The following is a 22,332-nucleotide window of genomic DNA, read 5'->3' as shown; positions in this document are numbered from 1 at the left end:
TTCCTACATCTACCTCTCTGTCTTCGTCCGTCGCTTCCTCTTCCTCGATAAGCTAGTCGAGGATAGTGAGCAAGTGCGAGAGGGCTACATGGACCAGCTCAACCACTTCTTCCACCTACTCTTCATCTTCATGATGTCATGCTTCGTGGAAGAGGTGGCTTACAAGGTATGATGGTACTCGTTGAGATTGTAGCAAGTGTCGTTCGTGCTGGCGAGCAATGCCATGGTGCACGACTTAATGGCATATGCTTTGGAACTAGCGATCAGGATCTACCGAATGTCACTTGCCAGCTCTAGGGACTATGCCACCATGTCGCCCACCATAACTATGCCCACCACTGCAAATATCACCCGCTCCGATCCCAACAAGTACCACCATACCTTGTAAGCCACCTCCCCTACGAAAAGGAAGAAGTAGGAGAGACCAGAGGTAGAGGTGAGGGAGAGCTGGACCACCACATCATAAGCATGGTGGGTGATAACACAAGAAAAGACAAAGTGAGAAGCGATGAGGATGAAAATACCTAAGAGAAGAAAGATGGACCAGGAGACCACTACATGCCTAGTGTCGGACTAGTCGACGCACATCCACCTAAGGCAGGACCAAAAGCTCATAAGCTTGTAGTTAGCGTGAGAGAGGCAGCATGCGTACGACACCCTACTAAGTAGCAATGACTCAGTGCTGTTGCTAGTGGTCACTTTCATGACAATGCCTCATTCTACTATGATGGTTGTCTCAATTTTTTGAACTTAAATTATATGTGTCATTATATTAATAATTTATTATGAGTCGGTATGCCACGTAAGTAAACTCTAATGTTTGTTAACTCAGATTTGATGGGAGGGGTTTATATGTTACGTTTTTAAAAATGTAATAATTATTTTAGACACAAATAAACCATAAAGGCTTAAAAGGTCCACGACCAAAACTGCATGGGTTAAAATGAATCTTAATCCTTTTTTAAACTTAAATTATATATGCTATTATATTAATAATTTATTGTAAGTAAGAATGGCGTATAAGCAACCTCTAACGTCTATTAACTCAGACTTCACGGAAAATGATTTATATGCTACGTTAAAAAACGTATGAATTATTTTAGATACGAGCAAATCATAAAAACTTAAAAGTGCATGATCAAAACCACATAAATTAAAATGGACTTGACCCAATAAAAAATCTTATGTTAAGGGACCCAACTAGTTTCCAAATAGTGATAACACGATTCTTAACAATATGAAAGGGCAATCAATGAACTCTGATATTCCTATGATATTCAACCAATAGTGATAACATAATTTTTAATAGTGATAACACGGTTCTTAACAAAGTGTCCAACCAAACAACTATGATATTCCTCCCCTTCAATCATCTCATCCTAAAAAGCCTTGATGTGAAGAACACCTTTATCAAATAAGATGGGATCCTCATAATAGAGTGCACAATTTTCAGAATGGTTAGATGGTCCAAAAAGGGAGGTCTTGTTACTATTCTGATTTGCATTTTTAATAGGAGGAACGGGTAGATGATGAAGAAGCGGCCCCAATTTTGTCCAAGATCCTTTGGTGCAATTGGCTTCTTACCTTATCGTTGGATCAAAGTCTAAAGGTGTCGAGAGGATCCAAACCCAGTTTTGTGTGGCTCTGTTTACTAACCAAGGCAGGGACTGGGCCTCTCTCACTTGGTGAAACGACAACACGTGGGCTTGGATAGGGAAAGCTGCATGTGGGACAGGTCGAGGAAATCTCATGCGCGTGACTAGAGCTCGCCGATTGATTCTATCCGATGGCACTTCTAAATCAGCGTAGATCACGAGAGCGCTGGAAGCCGCCACTGGTGATGGATTGGTACTATTGCCCAAAGGATTGCGAATAAATGAAACGTTTATCGAAGTCGATCCAGGAACAGAAGCCGTGGAAAAGGAAGAGGAATCGCCATAGAAGTGCAGTCCTCCTCTCGTACCAAATGCAAAATTACGATTACTCTCCTCCGCTCGGGAAAAATCCTTATTCGAAACTTTAAAAATATTATACGCCTGGGAAACTTTGGTAGAAGCAAAAATATCCTTATCCAAAAGACAACCCACAATAAGAGAATTGGACTCTTTCACCCGGAGGTCATCTATTACGGTTTCAGCTTGAAACCCCATGATTGGAATGGAGATCCCACCCACGCCCATCTCATTCGAAACACCAGTTGAATCCCCAACTTGAGATGAAGCAACCTTATCTACAATAATAATCCTCAGAGCCTTAAGAAGTAAGGAGCCACTAACAGCCATGAGAGATTTCATTAAAATGTGTCAGTTCAGATTTCATTGCTCACAATATTATTGAGTACTTGGTCATGTTTATTTGAACAAGTTAAAAAGCTTGACCAACAAGTTTGAGTAAAAATAATCTTATGCTCGAGTTATTAACCATCCAAAAACTCATTGGCACTAAAAGGTTCAGTTTGATCCACTTGTAGAGGTAAGTAGATAGGGACCCTTAATCTTGTGCAACTTATATCTTCAAGCACAAAGTCCGACTTCCTATTCCTTGAGATTGGGTGGAATGCGAGGCAGAAGCACAGAAGCTTCAGGTAACATATTGCTAAACTAACTCTAGAGATCTCATTAGTAAAGTACAAAAAGATAAGGAAACAACATTTTAAAGTCATATATATATGACAACAAGGCATGATTAAACAAACATGTCATATATATATATATATATATATTCTCGACAGCGATATCATTTAGCAACATTTTAAAGACAAACCAGATTCGGAATACTGATAAGCCCAGGTCAAACATATGAGCCAGCATATGTTTTGTGCTTCTCTTATTGTTCTCTAGGAATGCTCTTGATAATGTCGGAGTCACCTGAGATAGAAACCGCCCAAGAAAAGATTAGACATACCAAGAAGTCAAAGGTGCATTACTTCATGAAGCAACATTCAACAGAGTACCAGGATCAATAATGCTGAGGCAGCATACACGGAAGTATTTGCCGCAGGCTGTTCCAAGATCAACGTTACCTGAATTGTAATAGCATCAATTAAATAAACAAGATAAATCATCACGATACCTTCATTCAGAGTTTACATAAGTATATATCTAAGCACTAGATACCATCCACTGAAAGCCCCAATCATTTGAAAGCCTATAGCTCATTCGGTTCAGAAAATAAAAGGACATCTGGATTAAGTTATCAGTTCTCAGAAAAATTTAGATCTGGTTTTTGGTCATTGAGTTTTCGATCACATTTCTTATTAAACTGTAATCATTACTGTTCTTACATTAAGTTTTAAGATTCAGAAAAAAAATTAGTTCACATTAATTCAATGGTTGGCCAGTGCCTTACATCCTGACCCAACTGGCTATTCTTTTAGCTAAAAGAGACCTAAAAGTTGAAAATCCATTTAAAGAAAATAGCTTCTCATGAGTCCGATGACTTCCAAAGCAGACCCAGATTAAGCAAAATAGAGTCAGGATTTTCTTCATGTATCTAGGAAAATTCAGCTGGCTTCGACGATGTAAGAGTTCTTAGTTTGACATCAAATAAAGACACCTTTTTGACACAAGCCAAAGATCTCCCCTCTTTCTCTTATTTTTCTTTTTCTATTCTCCCACTTTTTAATTCTTTAACTGTTGGCGTAGAGATGAAGACAACAGTAGGGTAATCCCATGGTTTCAGTCCTAAAACAATTTGAGTATAGTGAGGCACCAGATATTTTGACGCAATAGTTTCGCAACACATCTTATAGCATATGCCTACACCAGCTTCTTCTGGTATTACGTTTGAGGATCACAAAAGATGAATGAATGGCTAAAAAACAAGTCTGACAAGAAGAAGTTTCTTTATTAAAGCTACAAGTACAAAGGCAAACATAGAAGTACTTACTGCCACTGAAATGATGCACTCCAACCTTTGCCAACATTGCATAATACTCGATTTCAGACTTGCGAAGTGGAGGGCAGTTATTAGCAATTATAATTAACTTCCCTGTTTATAAGGAAATCAGTTAGATTTCAGCAAGTTCAGAAATAGATATACTTTCTAGTGTTTTGCAGGAGGAAGATCGCAGCAACACCATGATAGAAGCAATGTTTACTTGTAAATAAATCTAGATACCAAGAACATAGTGTGACACATATATTAACAAAAATAACAACAATACAAATGATTGAACATAGTAGACATTAAACTTCTAATGGACAGAATCTTCATTAACTAGCCATATCAAACTTTCCTAGGGTCACAGACCACAGGACAAAAGCAAGATTGATAGAAGTTATAGAATGTTCAACAACTGAAAACTGACATCATCAACAAAATCATTATTGCCTGAACCATTAGATACCTTTGAGAATAAAAAGATTGCTTCTTCTCAATAATATAATGTGCAAGTGTGAAGAAGCCTAAATTATTAAGTCCGAAGTTGCAAACTACACCTATATACAATGTAAAAGTGGAACACCATATTCGAACATGAGAACTAAATTTCAAGGGCAGTCGACAAAGGAAAGAAACGAATATAAACAAGATAAAAAGTAGATATATGTGGTTATGTCACTGTTACTCCTAAACTCAACCCAAAGAATTATAACTAAGTCTCACATAAAATACTAGTACCGTACTGATACAATGATAGCCATTGAAATACAATCATAGCCTATCGTGCCAAGTACAATCATATTCCCGAACAAAAGATTCAACAATTATAACCTGTTGGAAAATGTGCAGAATAGTGTTCCTGAGAAGAGACTAACTTTAAACATCATAAAACTTGTAAGGACTATGATAGACAAAATCACCAACTGCTAAGCAAGAAAGCAGTAAAATGTGCTTCCTGATGGCAATATGACTTTAGATTAGACCCAAAACATCAATATTCCAAAGTGATGCAGGCTACTGACGGCATCTAAACACTAGTAGTTCTTTTTGCAGCAAGTGCGGGACCACTTTCCAGAGTGACATGGTTGACCATGTTAGTGAAAGCAAAGTCAGTTAAAGATCCACACCACCATGAACCAAAACCCAAAAAATAAATATCATATTTAGCACCAAAAATATCAGAATATTTCATGTAAAGAAAAAATGAAGAAAGTTATCTAGTAAGTGGTGACATAAGAGACTGTGGTCTCCTGAAAGTAAAACCAACACAAATATAACAGAACTTGCAATTTCAAGACAACAGAGCAGTAATATATAAATTTGAACAACCTAAAAAGTTTCTGGCAGTCATGCTAACAGGAATTCAAACAGATGCAGCTAAACTAACCCAGAGTAAGCTAATCTTAGTAGTTGTTTACAATCACTTCTCATACATGTTACTACTACTTGAAAAATAAAAACCTAGAACATTATAATCTTAAACTTTGATTTTAGTCCTGATTTCAAGCACTATCATGGAAGAAGAACTAGCACTATCACAAATATCAAAAGGCAAAACTCTAAGCACAATCAGCCAGAATGTGCTTACTACAAAAAACTGATTAAATAAATACGGTAGAGACTTCTTCAAATTAGGATCACACGAAAATTTTACAGCGCATTTAGATAGATAGGTATGATTAGACACATTCAAAGATGAAATCATTCTACAAAATATAATTACTAGGCAGATGATGTTTCACCTTCGGTACGTTCCCCTAGATCTAAGAAGTAAATCTAGACGAATCAGAAGGGAAGAAGACTGACTTGATATCGGGAACTGCATTCATCTCTAGGGCACATTTAAAAAGCCAAAGAGCCAAACTTCAGCCCCAAAGCACAGCCATCACAAACAAAGCGATAAAAGTTTCAAGCTCAAATTTCTTCCTCCCATCAACAAGTCGACAATCACACCACAGCCAACACATTTCGGTTTGGCCAAATTTTACGAGATCTACAACTCAATATTAAGAATACAACGGAACTCCCGATTAAAGGGGAAATGGGGAAAAGTGCACACGCCTTTGGAGTTGCGGAGGGATCTAAGGACTGTCTTGTACCCGAGGGTGTACTTCCCGCTCTTCATCACGAGAGCGAGCCTGTTGTTTATGCTCTCAGTGCTCTTCTTCTACATCACGAGATTAACGAAGCACAACATCAAGAGACAAGACGAAAGACATCGAAGGCAACGAGATAGTATCGACGGAAACCTACCGCCTTCTTGACAGGCGCCATGGCCGAGGATTGAAGGTGTCAAAGGGGGAGGAGACGGTCTCCGTGGCCGCGGCGGAAAACCCTAGGGTTTTCTTTTTCTTTTGTTTGTTAATCTTGAGATGACGAGTCATATAAAACAGTATCCTGCACGTGCGCTGCGCGTGATGGTAAATAGCTAAAATGTCATAATTGATCATACACAAGGCAGCTATTTTCGCTTGTAGCCCTATGAGACTAAGCTTATAGTTTATCTTTTTTTTGTTTGACCATTAGAGAGAGTAAGGGCACTAAAATTAAATATTAACCTTATTTAACAATATATTATTGTGATCATGATAATGTTTTGATTTTTTATTAATTTTAGTTTTTTAATTATATATATAATTTTTTATTATGTTCGGAGTGTCGCTTAGGATTTTATATGGAAGAAATCAAGTGGTTGGTATAAAATGATCTCACATGAACAGACTTATGAGTATTTGGTTCTCGTACTCAACCAATATGGAACTAAATGATCTTACTGATCGAGGTGCAAGCCTTTGGCCCTCCTTCGAGCACTAATTTGATAAAGGACCATTTGATCGGTCAATCATTCGTACGACACATAGGGTCGTGAGAAATTATCTGCTTTGAACGATGGGCGTAACTATACGATTTTGTCCTTTCGAAATATGTGAACTATAAAAAAAATGTCTCTGAGAGTAAATGAGACATGATGGACTTATGAGTCTTTGGTTCCTGTACTCCTCAATCAATATGAGACTAAATCTCAGTATGGTATGTCGATCGGACTGGAAAAATAATTCTTATGCTACCTATCATTCTCTTTCGAGGCTTAGTGTGCTCAATACAACCTTATAAAATGTAATATCTAATTAAAACAATCTAAAAGTACAATGGCCAAACATCATTGTAGTTAACTTGCTTTGTCTCACCAGTGGTTCAACTCTTATTGACGCTACTGATTCTATTACCCCTATTCTACCCTGCAAAAGGTCCCCCTCCTCGATTTGTCAAGACTTGATCCCAACTCTCATCTTATTATCACCCGGAGTTCTTGATGACCTCAAAGAGTATGGGGCTACATAATAGAATTCTATCTTTTAAGTGTTGAGACTTACTTGTCTTATAGCATGCTTTTATCAAATTCTTTCACTCCTTATTCTCAGGATGGTGTATGATACACCTTACCAATCTCATCTCCTAAGAGTAATCAGTTTTCATTGCTACGAGCAGTACTCATGACAATATACTTGTTGCAAATGAGCTCATCCATTCTATGACTACTTCTAAAGAAAAAAATCTCTTAATCTTAATCAAACTAAACCATGCTAAAGATTTTGACAACCTGTCTTGAAATAGTATATTAGCGACCCGTGAATATATTAATTTTTCTTGTAAATTTATTGACTAAATCAAAGCTTGCTTGCATCACTTCATTGATTTTTTCTTATCTAAATGATTCAGTAGTAGTTGAGAATTTAGTCAAAGGTGACCTCTTATCGTTGTACCTCTTTTGATAAATCTTGTGATCCAAGTGACATTTTAGGCTTCAAAAAAAGTAAATAACCCATTGAAAATTGTTGACAAAGCTTGTAACAACATTATATTAAATGCAAAATTTAAGAATTGTGGGGGAAGAAGATTAATAGCTAAAGTACACCATACGAAATCAACAAATCACAAATTCAAAACAATGAATACAGATTTAAGTAGTTAAGAACTTCTTGTCTATGTGGATGAAGAAATATCACATTTTTCATCATATGAAAGTAATAAATACAAGAAAAATTTATCTTAAATTATTCTAAACCCAACCTACCTCATATAAACTCTAACCCCCAAAAATTTTCTTTTGGCCTTTCTGGATCAACAACAACAACAAAAAAAAACTCTAGAAATACCTAAAGTGTATTTACTACAGCTTCTCTCATCAAAACTTTCATGTACATAAGGTATTTATTAAGAAGTCTTTTCATACTTTATTTTCTCCAAACTAACTTAGAACATCCAAAATACCTAAGAAAAAGAAAAATAAAGACTGTTTTGAGGAGGATAAATCCTGAATCGCCTTAAAGTTTATATTATATTAAAATCTGATGTCGATATTTCAAGTTATTAAACCTTGATTTAATTATATTATGACATAATATAACTCAACAGTTTCAACTGACATGATGACACGGCAAATTTATTGACTTATTGTAGTTACGTGAAGTCGACTTTAACTACTTTGGTGACATGCAGTTACTAGTTTCAATTTAGTATTGTGTGTCCATATCTACCATATTCCCTCACCAAACCCATGCATCAATTTAGTGTATATTGATTGACATAGAAGACCCCGTGAAGCAAACAGCTACCAATCTATGTATGTATGCATGCATGCATCCATAACTTCTTTTCGTAATATGTATGTATGTATGTACGCACGCAGTTTATTCCTCGATCCTCAAAAAAGATCACATACGATAAGTATCTCTGTGTCGTCACGTAAGTTCATGTACATATAATAGGAAGAAGAAGAAGAAGTCTCAAGTCTCTCGTCTCTCATAGTCCAAGGAACTTAAAGACCTTCACCTTCACATGGCAATTCTTGGACACGATCTTGGCGTTCTCCGTCAACTTGTCCACTGCGATGTCGCACTTCACCTTCACGGTGATCGTCCAACTCGTGACCGCCCCGAACTTGACCCTAACCGGCACCTTGGCGTCGATCCTTAGCGGTATCTGCCGCCCCTGCGCCTCCGCCGCCAGTAATGACTGCTGGTTGGCCGATGACAGCCGGATATCCGACCCCCTCAGCACCGCCACGAACACCGTCTCATTCCGCGGCGCGTGGTAGAACGCTGGCCACGCGCCGGCGCAGAGCGTGACGCCGTCGTAAGTCACTTTGATGTCGCTGCCGTGGCGGTAGTAGATGCCGACGTTCTTGTTGGGGTTGTCAGCGCGGACGGTGGCGTTGAACTGGGGCGAGACGGCGGCGGCAGAGAGGTTGAGGGGGGCGATGGAGAGGGAGTCGATGGAGTAGTCGGGGGCGCGGGGGCGGAACACGAGGTAGAGGACACCGGCGGCGGCGGCAAGGAGGACGAGGAGGGCGGCGAGCCAGGCGAGGAGGACGCAGCAGCAGTTACGGCGGCGCCGGGCGGCGCGGCGGGCGTAGGCCTTGGCGCGCCTCGCGTTGCCTTCTGGAGGCGTGCGAAGGACCAGGTCTTTGGGCACCTGGATCACGTAGCTCCCCGGCTGCGGCCCGGGCTTGGGATCGACGTTTCCGGAACGGGGTACAGACGAGCGGGGGGTTTCCGGCGTCGCTCCAGTGACAGGCTCCGGCTGGACCGGATGGACGCGGTCGGACATCATCGTCTGATCCTGGCGGGCGGTGGATCAAGCTGCACACGGAAGGAAGACGAGTTGAGACTCGATGGCGCTGATTCCAAAGGCGAAGAAGAAGAACAACAACAAATAACTAAAAATCTCGCCTTTACTTGTTTCAAAAATTGTGTTGAAGGTGACAGAAACAAATAAAGAAATCGAAGGAAATTAGAGATGCGATTATTAAACGGAGCAGGAAACGCTAAAAGTTCAAACTTTGATTCATCGCAAAGAAGAACGCCTTCCATATATGAACCATATATGGAGCAACAAAACCGACGAAACAGAGAGACGCAGAGGATTTGAGAAACGCCATAAAGCTTTCGGCTTTGAAACACCAGTCGATGCAGAAAGGACAGAAGAAAGCAGTACCAAATCTTCCTCCTCCTTTCTCTGCTTGTATTAGACAGGAAAGAAGAATTGGACCAGCTCAAGGAGAGAAACGAAGTAAAAGATGGCGGAGACGGGTGCGAGGGGAATGGGTGTTCTCTTAAAGCGAACGGGGGAGTGAAGAAGAGAGGGGAGAGAAAGAGAGAGAGGCGGAGAAGGGGAAACGGTCGTATCTGACAACAGTGTGCACTTCGGACCAGAGGATGAAGGGAGGCGTCGTGGTCGTGCGGCGGTCCGGTGTGGTGGCCCGCGGCTTTCATCCTATAAAGGAAAGTCCACATAGGACAAGAACACATGTGCATGTATCCTCGACCGTCCGATCTCTATAGAAGGACGTTCCACACCGTTTGATCTGAGCGGGGCCCACGCGGCGTGTTGCCGTATTCCTGTCCCGTGAATCCCTCGACGGCACGCCTTTCGTCCGCGTGGGACGCGCTTCCGCCCCTACCTTCTTCACGTAATGCCTGAATCAAAATCAATACCTTCTTTGGGCTTGTCCGTAATGGGTCCCACAGTAAGGTATTCGAGAGGGAAAAAAAAAAAAGGCTTGGACCACGTAGCCTGATGGGATCCAGCTGTGCGGTCTTAGCTGGACAGTATCAGCCTGGCAATGACCAATCCATCCCTAATAAGTTCGGATCCGGATCGAGAAGTCCTAACCCGTTATAACTCCGCTGAATCTCGTATCTCAACATGAAGCTAGCCTCGTCGTCATCCCGATCCGCCACCACTCGAATTCGATCCGATCCGATTCGAGGAGCTCAATGCCAAATGGCGCGATGCGATGTCATCCGGTCCGGCCAAATCAACAGTTTAGTTCGCAGGTTTTCGAACGGAGACGCCGCGGAAAGGAGAAGGAGGCAGCAATTGAAAGAGACATTGGGTAGCGTGAAGTCACAAAACAAAGAATGCGCGTTTAGCTTTCTTCACTGAAGCAAAATATATGGGGATTGTTTATCATATATACATTCACTAAGTAGCTGGCTATGCTGTGGCATAGTCTCCTACATTTTAAAGAAAGGGTCTAATACTAGAAGCACTTTATGTTTTGAGCCAACTGATGTTAGACAGCTATTATTTGATAGCAAAATCCAAAATGTTGACGATCGAGTGTTGGATTATCGCCAGCCTTCTTGACATCGATTCAAATGTCTCATCATCATTTCAATACGACAACCAAACCATTTATCTGTGTTAACACAATAAATAAACTACAATGTTAAATTAGTTTGACAAACACTCGAATAACACATGTGTAATTGTTGCACGGATAAAATACTCATTTACTATAGTCAATTATTGAAAATAACTATAAAACAATCTCGGCGGGTATGCCACTTGAGGTTTTCTGTCCCTCTAACACTAATTTTCTATCTTTCGAACCCATTATTTCTACTTATTAACTTAAGCATCGTATAAGTATTTCTTAGATGCACTTTCAATGTAGTTTGGTAGAAGATTCGATGATATTGAATCTCTAGCACATCAAACGACTAAAATTTATTATGAAATATTTATCCAGTTAAATCTTGATAATTAATATCAAAATAAACCCAATAATAATACATTATCATGAGATGATAACCCTGAAGTATAATCTATCTAGGAATATTTCAGGGTTACCACATTAGACTTTGATTTAACCTTTTACGCATAAAAATATCTCCGCGAGTCTCCACAAATTATATATGGAATATCATAAATAGAGATAATTGTTATGTTAGTCTTGGGTAACATTATGAATATGCATTATTTATCAATGGCTAATAGTATTATTATTTTTAACATTGATTTTGGGTGTTGATGTTGAATTAATAATCGTGTGATAATATATTAACTTATAATGTGAATTTTTTTTTAAAAAATAGTTATCTTGAATCAATTGTTCACTATGATGAAAAGATCGATGAATATATTATTCATAAAATAAAAAATAATACATAATTTTATGATATTATTAGGGAACTCATATGTTATGAATCCGAGTGTTGGGCGAGAAAATAATTGACATGTACAAAGAGCTTGTATTACTAAGTGAGAATACTAACTTGTAGAGTTATTAAACATACATGTTTTAATTTATAAATAATTAGTTATATCTTCTAAGGTAGAATACATAGACATATTCTAAGAAGAGAAGATTATACTAAACATTGTGAGTAGTAATTAAAATACTATTGATCTAAGTGGAGATATTATTTTTTTAAAAGCTCAATAAAAGAAAAGGATCCACATAACCTTCACAAATAATTAAAACATTATGGCTTCTTAATAATATTGTTGTTGCATAGTTTAGGTTAATATATTGTTTTCTATCTTTAGTCATTGCTCATCTAGTATTATTTAGTAAAATCACCATAAAAATTATTTATAGGATTTTTAAACGATAGTATACTAGATATTTTACAGAATGTTCAATAAAGTCTAATAAACATAGGCCTTTGTATAATAACGCTAAAATAAGGATATACATTCATTCATGTGATGCAATAAATGCAAGTATACACCACCTTAGCACCTTCATTAGTCTAACACATACTTCTCACTCACCCTTCACTTTCTCCTATAAATAAATGGGAAAAAACAATTCTCAACCATCCACATGGATTCCATATTTCAATCAATACCCAATTAATTCCTTGGCCTGCCTTCGATGATATCCACATTCAAGTGAGAACATAAAAATGTCGCCATTGATCGAGTCTATACCGAAGCTTTCGCTTGTGTTTATATGGAAATACTTTTGTTTATACTGTCCAAATCTATTCATAGCCTGCATTTGCAACCACTATTTGCTTGTCCAATTGGCATCTCGTTGTCAACCACCTTTAATTGCTTGACTTCTTTTTGATTCGGAGAATTAATATTTTAGCATAGGCAAGAAATTAAAGGTTGAAAATTTGTAACTTTATGATCGATCTAAATCGTAATTAACCTTATCTTTTTACTACTATCAACTTATGTTGTTGCTTTGATCATCCCAAATCCGTTCAACATCATTCGCTCCAATGAAATCATACATAATAAGAATTTTATCTCAACCAAAAAGGAAGAACAAGTTATTATTATGTTGAATTGATCCACAGCCCAACCTAACTTATTACTGTAAAGGCATATGCAACGCAAGAAGAAGAAGTCCTACACCTTATTTTGAGACACCATTTGACAAGGTCACCATGATCTTGATCGGAACAAATTTCTAACTTGTGATGATGCCAAACAAAACTAGTCGACATCTTGTTAGGTAGTGTAGAGGCAAACAAGTCAATTGTTGTGTTGCATGTAGAACCTTTCAAACCAAAAACCACACATCAACTCATTAGCTTAATTTTTGTGTTGTATACAAGCAACAAGCACCACTTATGAACAATAAATAATAAAAATATCATTCAAAATAAATAATACGACCAACTCAACACATGATATTCCCACTAATTATGCAATCTTACCTTATACAAGTAAAGAAATTGTTTCTCAAGTAGAATATACATATATATATATATAGACGTACATTAAATAAAATACATAGTATTATCCTAAATAATAAATTAAATATATAATTCCCGAAGTAAAATAAATTACTTTTAAGTAAGAGCGGGGAACCTTGCAAGCAGCACACTTAACAACAATCAACTCTTCTTCCTAGTATGCAGTCTTACACATTAAATATATATATATATATATATATATATATATATATATATATATATATATATATATATATATATATATATATATATATATACATGAAACAAATCCTTTATTTTGAAGATGATATAGAATAAGATAGATAAATCTTGAGAAAAATAACTTTCTATGATAACGAAGTCCATTGGGAACATGGAATAAGTCACCTTTCTCTCTCTCTATCTCTCATTTAGGTAGTCGCCATCGATAGCACACTCAAGGAATTGGTCCCCTTCCTCTCTCTCTCTCATATGTAGATAATCGCCATCGCCATTGATAGCACAACCACTAGAGGACATAGAATTCATCACCCTTCTTCCCTTTCATTCGTCATCCTCTTTAGAATTGTAGCCATTGCCTGTTTTGCCTGCGTTTGATCAGTTCCTATGAAAGACTTTGAGAGGCATCCTCGTCGCTGTTGCCAACATCACTTCACATCCTCCTCTTCTTCTTGTCAAGGGACAATTTAGTACACCAACTGCTCTCATTCACAGGGACCAAGAGCCATTAGAGACGATTTAATTGTTTGGAATTTAACTCTATCATGAAATTGTTCATGTCAATGACAATCAATGTCGTGTTGCCTGCACCATCAAATAATTATCCGGCATTGACATTGTATAAATTGTATATCATTCATTTCCTAAATTTGAAGAAACAAATATGAAATCTTAATTTTAAATTTGAAGAAACAAATGGGGGATACTCTTATAACCCCCACAAAAGATTTTAAATTGGATGGCTAATAACTATAACAGTCAAATTGAACATATCTTACTGATACTAAAAGAGAGGATGGATTAATGTCATGGAATATAAACCAATTTGTAGTAATTTGTCTTCTCAACTTATGTCAATTTCTGATTTCTCTTCTCCAGTTCATCGATTTTTAATACCGAATTTTCTTTCCAACGAGCAAAATCAACTATTATCACTTTTCATTTTTTTATAAATTTAGGAAAGAATCTCCACACTAATTATTTTACGAGAGATTTCTCACCTCTTACAACTTAGTATCACAACTAAACTTAAGAGGAAGGAAGACACTCAAATAATACTCAAAGAGAGAGCTATCAACCAAGCCTAAGTGGGATATTTATAGGTCTCATAAGGATATAAGAATATAATAAAATAAAATTTAAATCTATTAAATTTCGAGATACGGGTGATACTACCGTCAACACTGGACTTCGTAGTACTATCACTACAAAATTTGAATTGTAGGCAATATTATTGTTATCATATTGATGGTACTACCGTAGAAAAGATTGACAAATATAAATAACGCTTGTCAGCTAACTCAAGTGGTATATATATATATATATATATATATATATATATATATATATATATATATATATATATATATATATATATATATATATATATATATATATATATATATATATATATATATATAAAAGAAAATATCCTCTTTTGGGTTTTTGAAAAATACATTCCATTTTCAAAATCCTCTAATAGCATCATCCCCCCTTTTTTTTTTTTTTTTGTCTAATACCGACCACCACTTACCCTCGTTTCTCTCCTTTTTTTATGTGGATCGATGGATAGGATAAATCGATCTAGTTTTTTTTACTGTATTATAGTGTTTTCAATAATTCTAATAAAACTGTAATATAGTAAAAAAAACTAAAATCTAATATTTCTTGTATTGTATTACAATCGTAGTATTTTTTATATTATGTTACAGTGTAACAATATAAAAACACTATAACATAACTTAAAAAACATTACACAAAAGCTTGACCATGCAACAACTTTCAACATAAAAAGTAGAACAACTTAAAGCATCACTAGTAGAAATACTAAGAAAGTAGTCTTCTAATAGATATGAAATCACTAGCATGAGTGAAAAAATAACAAGAATCAAAACTAATATCAGCTCTTGCTATGATAACCATTTATAGCATTTATACTTTCCCAAATGAAAAGGCAATATTAGAATTAAGCTTGTCATGAGAAAAAGAGATGAAACTTACTCGAAGATTAAATGAAGATATAGTTACATAAGATATTACCAATAAGACTAACCTTATCATTATTCAAGTTGAAATCTCATTATGAAACCAAATACAAAACCAAACAATACACAGCAATCAGTGAAACATATTTAGACACAAAAGAAGAACAATAATTCTAGAGTAGAACAAGATATCATTACATGTTTACCAAAATAAAATTAATTAAAATACATCAGTGAACACAAGTAGTGACCGCTCGGAGAAATTCAGTCACTAGGAATACTCACTAGCTTCTGCAGATATTTGCACTGCGAGACTCAAAAAGAACAGTTACACAAAAGACTCTCACTCCAATAACAAACCGATGAAAAGAGAAAAATCTATAAGGGAATAAAGAAAATACATTACAAGACAAAAAATTATCAACCAAACATAAATTTCTACTCCAGCAACAAACTACAAAAAAATGAAAAATAAGACATATAGGGATCACAGTGAAACTATACACCAAGAATCAACTGCACTAAAACCTCAACATTAGAGAGCCCAAAAGATTTTCAACAACATGTCTACCTGCAAATTCAAATAGCCAGCTTGGTAAAGGAAACAACTCCGGATGGACCCTGAACATAACAACTGTGGAGAAAGATATAAGAACAGAAGCCAGAACCATTATCTTCTTATTTTTCACTTTCATGAAAGTCTGAATCACTTGAGCTAGAGCTTGAGCTTGAAACAGTCTGCCTATGCTTGTGTTTCTTTTGTGTCCTACTTATGGTTAATGCTTTGGAGGCAGATACATCACCCACTATTTCGACTTTTGATTTTTCACCTAATTGTTCCATGTTTGAGCTACTTTCTGTTGTTACAGCTTCCTTAATCTCATCAGCAGATTGCACCTCAACTACCTGAGTTTCCAGTTGTCTTCTGCTTGCATTGACTTCTACAGATCCATCTACTGTTTCCATCACTGTTGGGGCTTTGTTGCTGGTGTTATGTGAAAGCTCAACAAAAGCCGAACTTATGTCTTCAATAGATTTTGCTTCAATAACATGCAGATCTGATTGCATTTGCTTTGCATCTATATGTTCACTACTCCTGAAATTTGGAGATCCAACTTCTTGATATACAGGTTTGTGAAGACTTTCTTCGTTAATTTCTTGGGCTTTCTTGCTGGTGTTATGTGAGAGCTCACTAAAAGCCAAGCCTATGTCTTCAATAGATTTTGCTTCAATAACATGCAGATCTGATTGTATATGCTTCGCATCCAGATGCTCAGCACCCTTGAAATTTTGAGATCCAACTTCTTGATATATAGGTTTGTGAAGATTGACTTCACTGATTTCTTGGGCTTTCTTTCTGGTGCTGTGCGAAAGCTCAGTAAAAGCCAAGCCTATGTCATCAATAGATTTTGCTTCAACAACATGCAGATCTGATTGTATTTTCTTTGCATCCAGATGCTCTGTACCCTCGAAATTTGGAGATCCAACTTCTTGATGTATAGGTTTGTGATGACTTTCTTCACTAATTTCTTGGGTTTTCTTGCTGGTGTTATGTGAAAGCTCGCTAAAAGCCAAGTCTATGTCTTCAATAGATTTTGCTTCAATAACATGCATATCTGATTGTCTTTGCTTTGCATCTAGATGCTCAGTAACCTGTAAATTTTGAGATCCAGCTTCATGAAATACAGGTTTTTGAGGACATACTTCACTAATTTGTTTGAAAGCTAAATGAATATCTTCAACAGATCGTGCTTCAACTACTAGAAGCTCTGACTCCATCACAGTTTGCTTCATATTTCGTTGAGCAGTATCTATTTCAAGTAGCTGATTAGATGTTGAACCAACCTCATGAACTGGGCTTGCCTCAAGAACATGAATCTTAGGATTGTAAACAGTCTGCTCAGGGTCAATACTGGAAGCAAATGAAGAGTGAATTTCTAATTCCATTACTCCAGGTTGATTGACCAATGAACTCACCCCCTGACACTTATCAAAATTGGCTTCAGAGGATTGGTTGACTGACCTATCAGCATGCAGAATGGATCTGCCTTCAGAAACTTGCAGCTGAGTGTAGTCATCAACAAAAGAACTTGCGGTACCAGAACTAGTATCTTCAGAATGGCCTTCAGTTTGAAACATCATTTCTGATCCTTGATGATTAGTCAGTTCTTCTGTATGAAAATCCCCAAGTTCATCCAACTCTGTGGGCAAATTCTCATCTATTTCATCAGCCTCTAGAACCACAGGATGAACCTCATCAGATTCCTCATCAGAACTGTTTATCATCTTCAGAGAACCAGCTTCATGTTTGGTTAGGGTTGCACTCTTGATGCCATCTCTTGATCTAGACAGATCAGTGCTGGACTGGACCTTGACTTCAGACGTCATCTCTGAAACAATCGAGTCTGTGCTTTCTGTCAATTCAATCAACTGTAAGCCAGCCAAACTACCATCATGAATAGTAACAGCAGCAGAGAACTCAGAAGTGATATCTTTGGACTTGTGAAAAGGAGTGAAATTATCATCGGTTTGACCAGTTTCCTGTTCAGGTTTCTGTGAGAAATAAGCCTCCTGTTCAGTATCAGATTCAAGAACCTTGAGATCTTCATTTATCTGTAACTCAGTTAAACCAACAACTTGATAATGATTTGTGAAGCCTGAATTCTCTTCTTTATGTTCAATATCATCTTGATTCTCCTCAAAAAATGAAGGAAAATCCAAAGTTTTGACTCGTGACTTTTCAACACCAATATCATCAGAAGGCAAGCTGTACTTCTCTATGGATGGCAATACTATCTGAAATTCACATGAAAGTGGGTCATCAGATAAGATTAAGATATCAGAAGAACAAGGTGTAGATTTGATCACCTCCTCTCTTTCTATGCTGTGACTCACATCCACATTAATTGGAACTTCTCTTGATTGAGCCAGGTGATCATCACTGGCAGCTTCTGTGGGCTCTTGTATCATGTATGAAATTGGAAGGCTGGAATCTTCTTGAGCAGTTGACAGTTCAACTTCGACATCGTTATATTTGGTAATTTCGGTGATCACACTTGATCTTGTTTCATTTTCTTCTATGGAAGTTAAACTCTGGGATGATATAAATGGCCCAACATCATTTATTGCATTAACCGATACCAGATCTCCAATTCCTGAGGCAGCATTTCCATCAAATGCCCTTGGAAAAGAAGCAACTTCCGAATCTTCCTTCTGCATGTCAAACGTCACTGAAGAATCATCATTAACACCTTGATCTGCATCCAGAAAAAACTTCATTACAGGAAATGACCTAAAGGAATTTTCTTATATGCTCACTGGTCACAGAAGGAGCTCACTTACTTGCATCAGGTCGAGTATCAAATGTTGATAGTTTATAGAAAGATTCTCCAGCTGCTAGTGCGCTAGAATCATACATGGTTTCTGCAAAAGCAGAAACTGTATCGGCACCTTTTGAATGATCAAATTCTGCAAAAGCAAATGTACTGAAATTCTTCGTTTGTTCCAATTTATGTGGCTGTCCAGATAAGGTTGTTTTAAAACATTTCTCATCTTCCCATGATGAATTTGAGGAATTTGGCCCAGCATACTTCTGTTCAGTCAGTTCCAATTGCTTAGAATTCAAATTGAGTACATCTAAGTGTATTTCTTCTTTAACATCTTCTTCCAAAGCTGCAAAAGCTTCACCAGCCGCACTGACCTTTTCATTTTCTTGTGCAGTGAGGTTAGTATCCACACCAATCTCACGATCATCAGTTACATGCTCAGTCTTCTCTTGTTCAATATCAACTGATTCTGTTTCTTCAGATGTGTGACTTTCATGTTCCACAGCATCAGCATCATGTTTACCAGGACACAAAAATTCTGTTTCCTGATCGAATACCTGTTCTTTCAGCTCTCTGTTATATTCCTGATCAGTAACTGAAAAATCTGTGTCAGATTCTGGAATAGAACTCACTTTCGACTCATTTCTGTCACTATATTGTCTCTGGAATGTAGAACTTCCCTCTTCTGAATCCAATTTCTCTGCAACGAAGTAGGGCTTCAATCTCGAATGACCTCTCTCTTGTTTAAATTCCTTTCTTCTTAAGCTAAAGGTCTCATTTCTTCTAACTAACATCTCATGCTGTGGAGCTGACACAAAATCCTGGTGACCCCAAGTCTCATCTGTAAGGCTGCTGTTTTGTTCCTGCTGATCATAGAAAAGATCAAAAGGATTTCTTCTGGGTAGCAGAGAAGAGGGAGCAGAGCCTGGCATTGGTGGTAAATCAAATGTTTCCTCTGAATCATACGGAACATCGAAAGGATTCCTCCTTGGTGCCGAAATGGGTGGAACTTGGACATGAAAGCGTGATAGTTTCTCCATACCAGGAAAAGAGGCATTAACATCCAAGTCAATAAGATTTCTGTCCATCACAAACGACAGATTCTTCTTTTCTTTTTGCTTTGCAATTAAGCTTTCTAATCTCTGATTCCTTTCTAATTCAGAAGATCCAAGATCCATGAAGTTTTTCTGATCATCTTCTGTCCATTTAACTGCAGCTTCAGTCCCATCATCTTTCTCTTGTGCTTCATCATCTTCTTCCTCATCATGAATTTCAGCTTCTTCATCGATACTATTGTCATCCGGTTCATCATCAAGCGACGACCCTTCAGAGGCTGCATCTGACTTGGGAATAGAAACATGCTGAGGATGTTCAGAATCTAGAAGAGGGTGAAGTTCATCAAGCATTGGAATGATGTCAGTAATAGAAGCATCAGGAGAAGAACTCTCTGCTCTATCCGATTCAGTGTCTGAAGAAGAATGGTGATCATCAATGGACTGCCAACTCAATCCTAGAGAAGAGTCAAGATGGTGGTCCAATTTGGGTTCACCAGTCTCCAACTTAAGGTCCTCAGTTTGTTGTATTTCCTTAGTATCAAAAGATCTGATATCTTTACTCACTTCTGCCACATCTATGGTTGTCTTCCCAACAAAAATATCTCTGTTCTCGGAAACCCCTTGACATAGAGTTTCTTCTTCTTGAATCACTTCCTCATCATACCTGTCTTTCTTCGCTTGCAAACCTGATGCACTGTCACCCACGATAGTATCAATCCTCTCAGTTCCTTCATATTGTTCTAATGCCTGATAGATACGCACATCTGCACTAGACTTTTCTTCACAAGGAATCGTCTCTCTGGGCACAATTTCGTCATAATAAGTTCTGTTTTCTACATGGTTCTCAACTGTTAAGTTCTCATCTTTCTTGAGACACAGATGACTAACAGAGCTCCTAATTTCCACAGAAGAAACTTCCCGAGTCCTTGTATCCTCTATCTCAATTTCAGGAATATTTGGTTCTCCATAGCTCAGGAGGAGTCCAAGAAGAACAGTCGTGCACACAATAACAGGAGAAGAAGAGACCAGAAAGGCAAACAGAGAAGGAAAAAATCTGTACAGTACAAGCAAGAAAAACACCAGAGCAAAAACAAAAGGATGATCACGAGCACATCTGTAGCTAGTTCTGACACAAAATACCATTATTTTTTCAATATATACTCTGATTTCATTTCTGTTGATTGCCATATCGTATCTCCCTTCTTTGTCTAATAATCTGTTAACAGGAGAGGAGTGATAAACATAGTTATTCATGTGAAACACAAGAGATAAATATATTTTTGGATGCAACAAACTACAGCATTCCTTGTCCAACATAAATAATAGCAATACAATTGCCTACTAACAAAAAAGTAACAAATCTGAATAAAGTAAATCCACACAACATAGAACTGAGGATAATATCAGAGCTATCTTGTCATCATCTTCTCCAACAGTTCGGGTCCACAGGCTCAGGTAAATAGTACAGACATCATATGATGGTCTAGAACTTGTCAAAACGTAATCCATCTTCTCACCAACAAAGGAAAAAAGCATAGAGCCATGAACATGATCCAAGTATTCAGAAACAAAGAACCTAGGTTCATATATCAGCACTTCAGGCTTTTTCTTCTTCATGATGGTTTATATAGATTGGCATATGCATGTGTAATATGTATTATTAAGCATGTCAACCAAAATCTTGCACAGCTGATGAAAATATCCATCAGCTGAAATGCTAATACTACAATCTCAAGCAGGCTTCTCATCCAACCGTTTGTATCCAAGAAATTTCAAGTAACAAACCTGTTCTAAAAATCTCTCATATATATATTCTCATGAAAGTAACAAAAGTTCAAACAAGAAAATAACAGTAAACATTCCACAAGACGAAAAAAGTAGCAGCAAAGATCCACCACTGACAAAGCCCCTCCAAAACCCACTCTCATATCAAATCAAAGATCAGATCTTTCAGATGGTAAAACAAAGAAGTCATCAACCACGAAAACACAATAAAAATCCGGTCCTGTTGGTATCAGAACGCTTCCAAATGCTAAAAGAAACTCGCATATCAAACTAATTCGCAAAGGAAGTGAAAACGCACCACGATGGGGCGATCGAATCGGGTCTTTTTTTGCTGTTGCCGATCGTCGGGGAGGGTGGTCGAACAACTTCCGAATCGAAGTGAGATCGGAGGAGGCGGAGTGGATCGGGTCAGAGGGCAGAGGGATGGTTTCTGGTAGGGAGAAGGGGGAAGGAAAGCATCAACGATCCTGTCTTAACCTGCTGGAGCGAGGAAAAGTCGAAAAGCGAGTGGCTTTCCACTGTCACTTTATTCAACCATTGGGTCTGATGGTAAAAAAATAAGGAAAGCAATCGTGCGCGGGACAGAAGGGTACATCGG

At 37.5% G+C, this 22,332-nt stretch overlaps 3 protein-coding genes across 5 annotated transcripts; all 3 read right to left on the bottom strand.

Annotated features, from left to right (window-relative positions):
* Positions 1-2,637: 2,637 nt before the first annotated feature.
* Positions 2,638-6,242, bottom strand: LOC103971048 (large ribosomal subunit protein eL30). Its single transcript, XM_009384988.3, has 5 exons — positions 6,136-6,242; positions 5,944-6,049; positions 3,889-3,990; positions 2,954-3,022; positions 2,638-2,867 (listed from the first exon to the last, which is right to left on the bottom strand). The coding sequence occupies exons 1-5, from the start codon at positions 6,154-6,156 to the stop codon at positions 2,827-2,829; spliced, it is 339 nt and encodes a 112-aa protein (XP_009383263.2). The 5' UTR covers positions 6,157-6,242; the 3' UTR covers positions 2,638-2,826.
* Positions 6,243-8,549: 2,307 nt separating this feature from the next.
* On the bottom strand, positions 8,550-10,062 carry LOC135675511 (NDR1/HIN1-like protein 13). 2 transcript variants are annotated; one of them, XM_065185728.1, is made up of 2 exons: positions 9,880-10,062; positions 8,550-9,524 (listed from the first exon to the last, which is right to left on the bottom strand). In XM_065185728.1, exon 2 carries the CDS (start codon positions 9,493-9,495, stop codon positions 8,686-8,688), a length of 810 nt encoding a protein of 269 aa, XP_065041800.1. In that variant the 5' UTR covers positions 9,496-9,524; positions 9,880-10,062; the 3' UTR covers positions 8,550-8,685. The 2 variants fall into 2 exon arrangements, with proteins under 2 accessions (XP_065041800.1, XP_065041801.1); XM_065185729.1 differs by lacking the exon at positions 9,880-10,062 and adding an exon at positions 9,615-9,872.
* A 5,869-nt stretch (positions 10,063-15,931) lies between these two features.
* LOC135675510 (uncharacterized) lies at positions 15,932-22,262 on the bottom strand. Of its 2 annotated transcripts, XM_065185727.1 has the most exons (4): positions 22,033-22,262; positions 18,911-21,165; positions 18,437-18,825; positions 15,932-18,364 (listed from the first exon to the last, which is right to left on the bottom strand). In XM_065185727.1, exons 2-4 carry the CDS (start codon positions 21,135-21,137, stop codon positions 16,247-16,249), a joined length of 4,734 nt encoding a protein of 1,577 aa, XP_065041799.1. In that variant the 5' UTR covers positions 21,138-21,165; positions 22,033-22,262; the 3' UTR covers positions 15,932-16,246. The 2 variants fall into 2 exon arrangements, with proteins under 2 accessions (XP_065041799.1, XP_065041797.1); XM_065185725.1 differs by having other exon boundaries at positions 15,932-18,825.
* Positions 22,263-22,332: the final 70 nt, after the last annotated feature.

Source organism: Musa acuminata, chromosome BXJ1-6 (assembly GCF_036884655.1).
Source record: "Musa acuminata AAA Group cultivar baxijiao chromosome BXJ1-6, Cavendish_Baxijiao_AAA, whole genome shotgun sequence".
Classification (NCBI taxonomy): domain Eukaryota; kingdom Viridiplantae; phylum Streptophyta; class Magnoliopsida; order Zingiberales; family Musaceae; genus Musa; species Musa acuminata.
Note: the sequence above shows the minus strand (reverse complement) of the source record. Positions and strands in the feature narration are given on the sequence as shown.